We start from the raw sequence: 12,537 nt of genomic DNA, 5'->3' as shown, positions 1-12,537 counted from the left end.
AGCAGGCAGAATGTAAACAAAGGATAATACAAGTAATTCAAGTAAGTTGCAAATATTTTTTATCGCCTAACACCAACAAAACAGAGATATAGCGCGCCTATTGAGTTCAAGGTGCAAGTAAGGAAGAAAGAATAAGATGAAAGGGACTATAAATTTTCTTTTCAAAGGTACATTACAAACCGCATGCAAGATATCATGTCCACTGGTATACAAAATTCTGTTCGTAGAAATGTTTCTGGATTGTCAGGGAAATGCATGCCATTGTTTTACCGAAGGCTTTGAATATCAAGCATCGCGAGCAAAAAATAATGGGTGGGGCGAATTTGTTGGGTGTGGTCGCCGTCAAGAAATCTCCATGATCCGCCCCCTACTAGCGATTGTGTACGATATCTGGTCATAAGAAACTTACATATCAAAAACTCTAAAAATTATTTCCAGTAGAGTAGCCAGGGTGGTTAGATTGAGGGGGCAAAAGCGAGTTGGACTAGGAAAAAATGGGGGTCCACACTTTTTGGAAGCCAAAAAACATCTTATATGGAGGCAACTGCTTCATATAAGCTATTTTCAGTACCTAGATAAACACTTGAAAATAGGGGGGAAAATATACTTATAAAGTAGCCGGAAGTTACAAGTCAAAATTAAGATTAATCATTAGTGTATATTTTATGTTAACCTGAGTAGAAATAAATTAAACAACCGGAAGTGAAGCGACATGTTTATAATATGCTACAAGTCGTATAGATTTCAGCTACATAGCTTTGAATGTAAGCTATTGAATTTCCGAGTTCATTTACTGTTTAGAAGTTTGACGATTGTACAACGAATCTGAATCTTATAGAAACAGTCCAATCAAATTTTTAGCAAGCCGTATACTTAAACCATAGCAAAACCTGTCCATACATTACGAGTCAGAACAAACGTCATGTTTTTCATTCATAACTTTAAAAGGAAATGGATCCATGATTCTAGCGATCAGTGCATCTATTTGTGCTTTATCGCCATCCTTCAAGACGACTTCACTCAAGTACTCACGGGTCTCTCGCGTAATCTCTTTCCTGCTCTGTTGCAAAAAATCATCCTCTTTGTCCATCGTTAACGTGAAAATGAAAACTGCCCGCGGATAAGGAGCTCCTTCATTGTCACAGTATTTGAAAAATATGGACGCAACCTCATATGAAAGCGAATCTATCTCTGTAACGATGACAACTCTGTGATTATCTGATTCATCAAGGATAGAGCGGAGGCGCTCATCGAGAGCTTGTTTCTGGTTAGAAGACGTTGCGATTTCATTACCAGAAACAACATTCCCAATTTGTGTATTATCAGCCTGGAAAGTTTCTCCGATCTTTCTAGCAAGACAATTAAGGGTTTTTTTATTCCGTGATATACTGGTAAAGACGAAAACAAGAGGTCGATTTGGCCCTTCAAGAGTTTCATTATAAACCTCGTTTAGGTGATCGCCTCCTAATTTTGCAACTGCTTCCCATATAAGCTCGCTTTGGCTTGGAAACTTGCTTTTCAAAACAGCAAGGCTGTCTTTGAATGCACGTACCTCTGGACAAATTTGATCGTCGCCACGAATCGGGCAAAATATATATAGCAATATTGCTAGCATAGCAAATAGTGTTGCTATCACAAGCACCACACCAATGTCCTAGAAAAGATGATAAAATTTTTCGTTTCCCTGCACACTCGTAAGCTGTTATTTATTCAAGCCCCTTTTCCTTAGCACTAACAAGGGGGCTGGGAGAATCCTACAAGAGAAACGAAAACCCTCATTACCCTTTCCTAGTTTTATTTCGAATTTAACATTGCAGTATGTGGTTTCGGATTGGTAATCATAGTAAATATTATGGTCTAATACAAAATGCAGCTAACCATGACCAGGTAATTCCAAAAGACTCTTATAATCTTTTTCTGCTCAATATTTAGATACGTATTGACAGCCATAGCATTAAACTACCAGTTTACTCTTGTATTTGAGAGCATTGGGTTCTTAAGCATAAACAGACCCTTGTAAATTCATTTCTTACTAGTCGAGGAAATCAGGACTGTGTGTACAACTGGAAAGGTTTCAAATTAAGGGCACAAGTAAAATATAGCTATATTTCATTGACGTTGGCTAAAGGCATGCAAATCCATTACGGTCAAGAACCATTATATGTGTCATGTTGACCCCTCCCATTATGCCCGTATAAATAGGTTGCTCGTATGTAATATATAAAAGCAAATGTACGATACAAATACTAACACTTACACTGACGTTTTCATCTTCTTTAGGTTTCCTGTTTTTCTGATATGGAAAATTAAATCAACGGGTAAAGATTTGTAACGTGATTTCGCTAGTTAAAAATGATGGAAAAATGATCATGATAATGATAACCCTATAGGTTTTTCTGTTTCTACCAAAAGTGTATTCTGTATACCATTGAGTAAGGTCAGAGTTAGCTTTTTGATACAGTGCTTATTTTAGCTGCAGTTAAATGTACATGTTAATCAAAACTGCTGTCTGCCGTCAGAAGTTACCATCGTGTATTCTCCGAAACCATTCTAACTGTCTACTGTTTGTTCCGAAACTATCTACTGTTTGTAGTTTTTCTTTTTTGTAAAAAATAATTGCTATTTGTGGTTCAAATATTAAATAGAAATGTAGTAGTTAATTAATGCTGTGAATGAAATGTTTTGAGTTTGAGTTTGAGTTCGAAGTCTTGACATCATCGCTCAAATAGTAGATGGAGATTCATTCATTTTCACGTAGAGATCGGCATGTCTGGGCCCGGGTCAACAACGACTGCGCTGCCCTTTGGACCATTCATGGAGGGTAGTGAAAAGTGTACTACCCTCCATGAATCAAGGGGAGTTAGAGCTGAAATGGAGAGAAGCAATGTAGGGACAAAAACACGGTCAATGGCACCTGGAATGTAAGGCCTCTGAGTCAGAGTGGCAAGATGGAATTTCTGGTACAGGAGATGGATCAATTGGAATGGGACATCCTGGGTATCCAGGAATGACCGAAGTTGGACACAAATTCTGTTTCAGAAGAACATCCACGAAGTGGGATCTCTAATCAACAAAAACACCAAAAACACCAAAAGTTCGATCCCGGAGTGCATGCCTATGAATGAAAGTATCATGGCAATTAAACTGGCATATAATGCATATGAAAGATGGAAGGGAACGGTTCGAAAGTTGGAAGGTAATAGTATAAAGATTATTTTGCAAAAGGACGCCAACTAACGGCAGCAGCTTCACTTTTCAACCAGAAGAATTCAATAAACACAACGTGGTACCCTCCAGACGGAAATCTCCACAACCAAATCAACTACATCTTCATATCTAGAAGGCGCGTCACAGAAATCAACAAGCAAGAACAAGAGCATTCAACAAACCAGATACTTGAGGTGACCACGTCTTGGTAACGATGACGCAAAAAGAAAAGCTGGAAGGAAAAAAACAAAGGAAAGACGACTAGAGCATTGTTTGATCTAGAGAAACTGAAAGGCCCGGAAATAACAGCAGCGTTCCAGCCAGAACAAGCGGGGAAACTTGTACTGCTTCTACTGATAGATCATGACTCGCAAAAACTATGTGATGAGTTTACCAACAACGAAGAAAAAATTGCTGCAGAGAAGCTAGGAAAGAAGACAAAGATTAAAAAGCCATGGCTAACACTGGAAGTCATAAAGACCTGTGAGGTCGAGAAAAAAAGATGCTAGAGAAAGGATGGTTGACAGAAAAGCAGATAAGGAGTGTACCTAATGTGGGAAAAAGCAAATGGATCAAGAATCAACAAAAGATAATCGACAATCTAAATCATTGTAACAGAAGAAAGATGTACGAGGTTGCAAAGAAGCTAAATGGTGCATCATACATGGAAGAGAAACCAAGAAAAGCAATTTACTGACAAAGACTTACGAAATTTTAAACAGATTGAAAAACTATTTTCAAGAACTGTACAACCATGACACACAGAAGGATCTCACTGTGCTGATTGAGCCTGTACAGGATGATGATGTTAAGGAAGAAGAGGAAATTCTACTTTTTTGGAGTAGAGTGGGCAATTAAAGAACTGAAAGAAATAGGTTACCTGGTGAAGATAACATCAGTGCAGAGATAATTCAAGGTGGAGCCAATACCACAGCAAAAGTTCAACACAGATTGTACAGCAAAAGTTCAACAGCAAAGTTCAACACAACCAAACCTTATAAACTGAAAGGTGGCATACTCATTACTGTACCGAAGAAAACTAACAGCAGAAAGTGCTCAGACCATTGAACTATAAGTCTGATAAGCCATGCATCAAAAGTGATGTCGAAGGTCATACAAGAACGGATAACACCCAGAATTGAAGAGATTGTGAGTGAAAGTCAAGCTGGCTTCAAAAAAGGATGAGGTAATGTTCAACAAATTTCAACGTTGAGAATATCTAATGAGAAAGCAAAGGATTCGGGAAATAGGATCAATCACAATTTCATAGACATCGTTTTAGAAAAAGAAAACCATGGCATATAATGAGAATATATAACACTGGTGAAGAGATGACTATTCTTATCGAAAATCGCTACGACCAATTCAATAAATGGTTTCGAATAGCAATTGGTGTAAGGCAAGAATGCTTGCTCTCTCCAGTTTTATTCAACTTGTCTCTTGAAAAAATGATGTAGGCGGTGCTGGACGACCACCAAGGTGAAGTAAGATGTACGGGGTGAAGGATAACAGACCTATGCTTTTACTGATGACACTGACTTTTTAGAAGAAGCGAAGAAGGACTACAGGAGATCACAAAGAGCTTAAAACGGGAGTCAAGAAGTTATGGAAGAACAAGAAGCAGAAGACTTAGATGTCGATATGATGCTAGAAGGTGTGAAACTAGAACTAGCGAAAATTTCACTTATCTAGAATCCAAACAGATAACAGCTAAACAACAAAAATTGAAATCCGTGCCAGAATTGGGAAGGCTACTAATACCCTAGCAAAGTTGGACAATATTTGGAGAGCGAGAAACATAAAAATGAAAAACAAAGTGCTATTAATGAGATCGGTGGTAGTGGTGACGCTACTCTACGCTTGTCAGAGCTGAGCATTGGACAATAAGAATGCAAAAAATATCAGCAGTTAAAGAAGAGCAACAAAAGGCTGAGATAACCAGAGTTTGTGGATACGAGCTGGAAGAATTTTTTGACATCTTCAAGAGGAAGAGGTTAAAACACTTAGGACATGTGGTGATGGAATGTGAAATGGAACAAAGAAAAAAGTGAAGGTCAAGAACTTCATGGATGGAAAATTTAAAGGAGTGAGTCGGTGGAAGTGGGACATAATTGTGCAGGAAAACGGAGAACCGGGAAAGATGTAGGCTTAGGACTTGATCAATGTTTAGCAACAAAGGCAGAAAAAATTATCTTCAGAAATCATGCAAAGCATCTTTTTGATAATTGGTGATATTGCAATAAGAAGTAAGGAAACAGTTATATTTGACAGAACGGGTGCATCTCATTATGAGTTTTTTGTCACACATTATGTTAGTGAACACTGTCCGTGCGATATCTCTTATTTTAGCGTTTATAGATTACCAAAATGTGACATCATCAAAAATCTTTTATTACAATTTCTTAATTTTGATCATATAATATGAAAGATTGGGATAAAATACTTCATAAAATGCAAAATGAGTTTAACGTGTTCCAAATGGGGTGAGGTATGGCTCATGAAAGATTTCAAGCTTGCTAACGGATAAATTATACATAGGTACGGAACGAAGCTAGCTTTACCCGTACTCTCTGACTCTCGGACGGAGGGTTGCCTTACTCGTCAAAATTTTCGCTCACTCATCTCCCCAACAAGTGCATTTAGATATAATTCATAATGCTGTTTTGGGTTATATGATCAAAATTGAAAAATTTTCAAGATATATTTTTGTGATGTCATCAATTGGGATCTCTTTTAGCTACATAAAAATTATTCAGCTATCGTTATCAAAGTTAATGATGGTGATTTCTATGCTAGCCGGCTTGTAAAAACACTGGTATAATGAACAGATGATAGGTAACATAAGGATATGTAAGAAGGAAGAAATGCAAGATAAGCTGTCTACAGGATTCTGTGAATCTTGCAATGAGTAATAATATGACACAAGTTAAATGCCAGGAACAATGCATGACGACGTTGAGAATCCAATGTTGTATTAAAGAATTTTAAAATAAAGTCGATATATTTATACTTATGTTTTGCCCTTACAAACAGGCTTTATCACAGTAAACATAACAAACGACTAGAGAAACATTCATAAGAATGATGTTTATAATTTCCTTTTTATCTAAGACACCAGTCCAAGTGAAGAAAGCCAAGCTAAATTATTCATTTGTACCTTTGCAGCTAGGAGATGATCAATGTAGCATTTAAACTGTGTGTGATTGGAGAACTATAAAGAGGAATGGGTTGAACAGTTCTCTGCTATAAGCTGCTCTTTGGGTTTAGCTTTTATAATTGAACATGCTTGGTGTCAACAAGGGAGATGTTTCAGAAGAAGCAACAGGAGAAGTGCAACCACTCTAGTTCTTCTAAGTATCTTAGAGCTATCTTTTCCGCAACAAATTGATTAAACAGTTTGAAAAATAAAAACAAAATAAAAAGGTTTATTACCTTTACTTTTTCAGCATCATCAGTACCATCCACATCATTGTCAGATTGGTTTTCATCTTCAACTTCTGCATCATTTGGAGATTTCTCTTGCAATCCCGTGAGATTGGGATAAAGCTGAAAATTCTTATAAGATGAGCAAAAGGTTCTAGTATGAAAATATACCACTAGAAGTCAAAACAAAACAGCTGTAGGCTAATGTGTACATATCAATCTAGCAATTTGAAAGATGCAGCTCCTTCTGAAACCTGGCCTAGGGTTACTTTCCGCCAACTTAAAAAAGTATAAAAAAGAATATGTCAATTCTGGATCAAATATTATGACTTTTAATGCTTATAGCTTTATTCTAGCTTTATTCTAGGTATATTAGTGTAGCTGGATATTGTACTAACTTTAGATAAAGAAAAGAAAAATGTTAGTCTGAATGCAGCTCCTGATCGATAGTCTGCACACAACCTATTGATTGGTTTGTCATTTGGTACTAGATGCTGCATGACAGAGCTGTACATGACTACAGTTGCAGAGATGCATCTTGGAATTTTCTGTTCCATACACCAAAGTGCAAGGTCCAATCATGTATGCAACTCCTGAAAGGTTTATTACCTTTACTATTTCAGCAACATCAGTACCATCCACATCATTGTCAAGTTGGTTTTCATCTTCAACTTCTGCATCATTTGGAGATTTCTCTTGCCATCCCGTGAGATTGGGATAAAGCTGGAAATTCTTATAAGATGAGCAAAAGGTTCTAGCATGAAAATATACCACTAGAAGTCAAAACAAAACAGCTGTAGGCTAATGTGTACATATCAATCTAGCAATTTGAAAGATGCAGCTCCTTCTGAAACCTGGCCTAGGGTTAAACTTTCTGCCAACTTAAAAAAGTATAAAAAAGAACATGTCAATTCTCGATCAAATATTATGACTTTTAATGCTTATAGCTTTATTCTAGCTTTATTCTAGGTATATTAGTGTAGCTGGATATTGTACTAACTTTAGATAAAGAAAAGAAAAATGTTAGTCTGAATGCAGCTACTGATCGATAGTCTGCACACAACCTATTGATTGGTTTGTCATATAGTACTAGATGCTGGATGACAGAGCTGTACATGATTACAGTTGCAGAAATGCATCTTGGAATTTTCTGTTCCATACACCAAAGTGCAAGGTCCAATCATGTATGCAACTCCTGAAAGGTCTACATGGTTTACACCTGCTGATCATAATGATTATTGTACAAAATAATGCTAAGCCACCATAGAATTGGTTCTGGGGCCCAGAGGGAATTCATTAATTTTTTCTTGGGGTGGGGGGGGGGGGGGCAACAATTTCCAAAGTATCTAACAAAGCTTGAGCTTTGGGGTCATCCACAAAGTATGTACGCATAAAAATCAATATTTTTCAGGCCCCATTCTCTCTTGTACGCAGTGGTGCTTTCCCAGTGAATCTCCCCTCTTTGCATACATACACTTTGAAAGAATCCCCCTCTCTTTATTTGAATCTATATTAGGTAAAATATTTTGCAAGTTAACACTGCAAAAATGTATGTTTTTGTAATGAAAACAGTTACATAAAATAATGCATATATGGTTACTCTAAGGTCATAATAGGTGTTCATTGTAAATTAATTTAGCCCAAATTTTAAGTTCTGTTTTGTTTTAATTTTAAGTTAGTGTAAGTCAACAAAACTCAAGAAAGAAATGAAAATTCGGCAAATATAAGACAAATATCTCCTAAGTTTAAAATAATTTCTTAATATTGCCATAAACTCATTTATGATACCTTTTGATTGCCTTCACTCTCTGCCTTATCATTTGCATCATTTTCTTGAACTTCATCTGACACAGGATCCTTGGTAAATAAGATATGAAATAAAAGTTACATAGCATTGCTTTACAATAGATCTTATATATTGTGCTTGATAATATTTAATAGAAGGTAATGAAACCATAAAGTAGAGGAGGTAGAAATTGTATCCTGTTTATTTCATTTTTATAAAATTTCTAACATGTTTTCAGTTGAAATGATCTGGATCTCTTTTTCACTTTTTGATAGCTTTTTGATAACTATTTCACTAGTCTTCATTTTGAGGAGCAAGTAAATAAATTTAAGAAATTGCCCTATTAGAAAGACAATTTGCTGTGTTGAATTACAAATACTTCTTCTAGCATCAGTGGCATGGCGACAAACTTAAATTGTTGGGGATATCACTAAGGGCATACTGGCCAGTCAAGCTGTACTAGATAGCCAAGTATCCCGGAGAACATTTAATTCTCTTATTTTACTCTGTGGGCCTCAAAGGTACCTATTATCAAGCAAATTCAGTTGGTTAGTTGTTTTTTCTTAATATAGTTCAACTGTTATCTCAAGTCTATAATTTATAAAATGGTACAGTCTTTGACACATTAGATAACAAGAAATAACATTAATAGAAAGTGCATGCAAAAATAAATTTAATCATTGACTATTTCTGATTACTATATATTCCAGTTTCTTAATGCTATGATTTAATTCCCAATTCTCATGCCCAATGATGCTATGATTTAATTCAATATATTAGAAATTCAAAGGCCGTCCTAGACCGTGAACAGGATGATTTTCAAGTATGTTGCCCATGCCACACAAATATGCAGGGCTCTTTGTTATGCAAATATTTTGCCAAATCTCACCAATTCAAGTTTTCGCATATTCGTGCAACACAAAAAGTCTGTAAACACTAGATGTTAGATTACTATGCCACATAAATGCTGGAATGGGAAGAAAGTGGATGTGGTTGGAAGTTGTGAAGGAGAATATTCCAAATTTTCTCTACCTATAAGGAAGAGGTGCACTGGGGGTGAAAATTATTGGTATTCAAAATATATTGTTTCAACTACGTGTTGGATTTGCTCGAGAAAATTAAAATTTTGAACTTTGAAAAACTTATAAAGGGATAAATTTTTGATGAAATCAAAGCTGGCTGAACATTTGAAAAATTTCCCAAGTCTGGCACCACCCTCAGAATTATTGCAAGACCTAGAAACCTAGGAACCTCGAAACTTCCGCTCCACAAGAGATGGACGTCCAATTGAGGCTTTTCACCAATCAAGATGTATCAGTCTTGCTTAGCGGGACAAATCGACTTTCTTGGGCAAAGTATCGGGTTTTTTTTTATTTTTGGTGGTTGAAAAAATGGACATGATAGAATCCAGGGCATTTTGCCTTTTAAATTAGACCTAGTTGCTCTGGTGCCCAGGGGCTGGCTCCGCTGAGGGAGGCCCCCTAAACCGCCTGCTGAGCAGTAGTTTTAATGTGAGACCGTCAATTTTTTTTCACACCACAGATTTTTCTATTTATAAGTAATTTTGGCATCTTTGAAAAGAAGGTGTAAAGTTGGGCCACTCTCAAAGCCATGCACATCACTTGGGTATACAAGAGTGCAATCGTATTTTTCAACAAATTTCTCGAAAGTGGAGCTGCCTACTTGGGTTTTGAGTTTTTCGATTATCGGGAATCTCTAGGAGGAAGCAGGATTTGCAAAACAAAACGCATTCCGCGAGATACTACATTTACTGCAGGAAGTTTCTTAGATTCTCCAAAATAAAATCATTAAGTAAAGAAATACCTTAGGCAGAGCCTTTCTTTTTCTCAAACGGCGTGGTGACGATCTCGGTGAGTCGGCCATCTTGCTCTTCTCTATAACGAAAGTAAAATTCCGAGAAATTGATAGCAGTTCATAGTTTGTTTCCCTGTGGTAGCTTCAGTCTCAGCACGCCGGTGTATATCGTTTTAAAACAAGTTTTAATTGGTTTGTTTGTGGCGCTGCAAAAGAAGAGATTTTGCCATATCACGATGTGTCATAATAATATTGATCAGAAGTAGCTAACTCCCTAACTTTTCAATTGGCTTTAATCAGGGACAACGCACCCAGTGGTGGCGTCAGAGGAGGGCTAGGGGGGGCTACAGCCCCTCCGTCGGAAGCATCTAGCCCCCCCCCCCCATTGGAGGAATTTTTAGGTTATTGTCGGAGAAAATTTGACAAAATAACGTACGAAAACTGCTTATTTTAGTCATTTTAGCCCCCCTGTCGGAAGCTCCAACCCCTCTGTCGGAAGATTTCTGGCGCCACCCCTGAACGCACCACTTTTAAAGTGGGGAGCTAAGGAGCTGTTCCCGGAAACTTTTTTTGGACAACGTCCTTTAAGCCTTGGCCAAACGAGTAGATTTTTCATTCAATTTCTTGCTATAAATTTGTATTCCAAAATTCGAAAGATGCAAAGTGTTGTTTAGTGTTGTGGCAAAACGGTTGGACATTTCGCTATACAACTTGCTCGACTTTCTAATTTGGAATCTCGATTTCACGTAAATCTTGCTTTTTCTTGCCAAAAACCATTTCTTCTTCTTTTAATTCACATTCATTGCCAGCACCCAAGCTTCTTTTTGGAGGGCAAGGCGGCCTAGAGTCAGACGCAAGTCCTCTTACTTTCGATGCTTTCATTTTTCGAACGAAGCCAGATTTTAGTTTCTATCTGTCTTGCCATAGAGAAAGCTCTCTGCAGATGCACTCGTTGCTGGGTTAGCGGGCAGAACCTTACAAATAGTCAGGGACAGCCGAAGCTGGGGTGGCTATGGGCGCTTTAGCCCCCCTCCCTCAATAATTTCCAAATTGTGCTTAAAGCCATACAAAAATCACCCTGCCTTTTATGTTCAGCATGTTTTGCACCCCAAAACGTGTTAGCCCCCTCAATCTGGGATATGCTCCACGGTTCTTGTAAACAGTTACCACTTTGCCTATGAGAAGTTCTGCAGGCTTGAAATTTATAACTCTCTTTAGAATACCGTCGAAGCATTCGGATTTATTCTCTCCAAACAAAATTTTTTAAAGTGAAAGCTGAGTATTGAGCGATAGAAGGAAGACATCTTTTTCTTCGTTGCGCTTAAAGTTTATATGATTGACACAAATACTGTTTATAACCAGACAAAGTAAAAATGCCATATTTTAAAAATCCATTTTTAAATTCCATATGGAGGGGGGCTATAGCTTCTGCTAGCCCAATGGCTGTGCGCTCCCTGGCTGTGATTTATTCTGTGATAAAAGGGTTTTGAAGAAAATAACAATTTTGGTAGAATGATCAAGGAACCAAGTTATCTCGCATCGCTGTGATTGTTTAAGTTTCCTGATGTACTGCTATAGGAATTATTCCTTAATATTGAATAGTACTTCCTGGTAGGGTAAAATGATATTTCTGCTTGTACTGTACAACGTTCTACAAGCCTAGTAAATTGTCGGGGCCCTTGCTCCTCGTCTTGCCAGCATAAACCTGCGGCTGTCTTTAGAGCCTTTAGAGCGGAGAGGCTCTTTATCGCAGAAGACACACCACAAGGCACTGCAAGCAACACAAAGCATCTTTTTCTTTTGTTCTGTACTCTTTTGTAGCATTCAACTCAACTCAAGATATCAATGTAATTATACAGAAAAATTTTCGGAGTATAAACGACGGATAATGACCAAAATTCAGCAGAAAATGATGAACCAATCCAAACGGGCTTCTTCCCCGCCCAGTTTTTACGATCCAAATCTAGACATAAACTTTCTGTTCAATTTCGGTATTTCAATATTTTTGTGAATAGATTTGAACATTTCTTATGAGACTAGTTAATGGAGACCCTGGCACCTCGGGGGTAAACCAAGCCCATAATTCTGGACCCATAACTCTGCAAATGTCTGAAAAATATGACCCATAATTCCGCAAACATGATGAACTATACCCACAATTCTGCAGAGCAAATAAAAATTTTAAAGCACATAAAAAATCATCAACCAAATTTGGCATGTCCTATGCCCCAAAATCTATTATACATATTTCATACTTTTTTTCTAACTGGACATTCATTTTGTTAAAAGCTAAATCTTCCCCCTAA

At 37.3% G+C, this 12,537-nt stretch overlaps 1 protein-coding gene across 4 annotated transcripts; it reads right to left on the bottom strand.

The window, feature by feature from the left end:
* Window positions 1-13: 13 nt before the first annotated feature.
* Window positions 14-10,390, bottom strand: LOC135693209 (torsin-1A-interacting protein 2). 4 transcript variants are annotated; one of them, XM_065211609.2, is made up of 6 exons: window positions 10,241-10,389; window positions 8,419-8,487; window positions 7,240-7,362; window positions 6,640-6,753; window positions 2,258-2,293; window positions 14-1,654 (listed from the first exon to the last, which is right to left on the bottom strand). In XM_065211609.2, exons 1-6 carry the CDS (start codon window positions 10,298-10,300, stop codon window positions 902-904), a joined length of 1,155 nt encoding a protein of 384 aa, XP_065067681.2. In that variant the 5' UTR covers window positions 10,301-10,389; the 3' UTR covers window positions 14-901. The 4 variants fall into 4 exon arrangements, with proteins under 4 accessions (XP_065067681.2, XP_065067682.2, XP_065067683.2 ...); XM_065211610.2 differs by having other exon boundaries at window positions 7,240-7,353; XM_065211611.2 differs by lacking the exon at window positions 6,640-6,753 and having other exon boundaries at window positions 10,241-10,390.
* Between the last annotated feature and the right edge of the window lie 2,147 nt (window positions 10,391-12,537).

The sequence above is a fragment of the Rhopilema esculentum genome, chromosome 11 (assembly GCF_057945365.1).
Source record: "Rhopilema esculentum isolate cy_ngs chromosome 11, ASM5794536v1, whole genome shotgun sequence".
Classification (NCBI taxonomy): Eukaryota; Metazoa; Cnidaria; class Scyphozoa; order Rhizostomeae; family Rhizostomatidae; genus Rhopilema; species Rhopilema esculentum.
The sequence above is the reverse complement of the archived record's forward strand: the minus strand, read 5'-3'. Positions and strand labels throughout refer to the sequence as shown.

What these genes read in the sequence shown, in the direction of transcription:
- LOC135693209 (XM_065211609.2), bottom strand. Translation starts at nt 10,300, where the DNA reads ATGGCCGACTCACCGAGATCGTCACCACGCCGTTTGAGAAAAAGAAAG. An exon ending in AAAGAAAGGCTCTGCCTAAG is followed by an intron (nt 8,488 to 10,240) that starts GTATTTCTTTAC and finishes TTATTTACCAAG; the next exon opens with GATCCTGTGTCAGATGAAGT. An exon ending in ATGATGCTGAAAAAGTAAAG is followed by an intron (nt 2,294 to 6,639) that starts GTAATAAACCTT and finishes TTTCCATATCAG; the next exon opens with AAAAACAGGAAACCTAAAGA.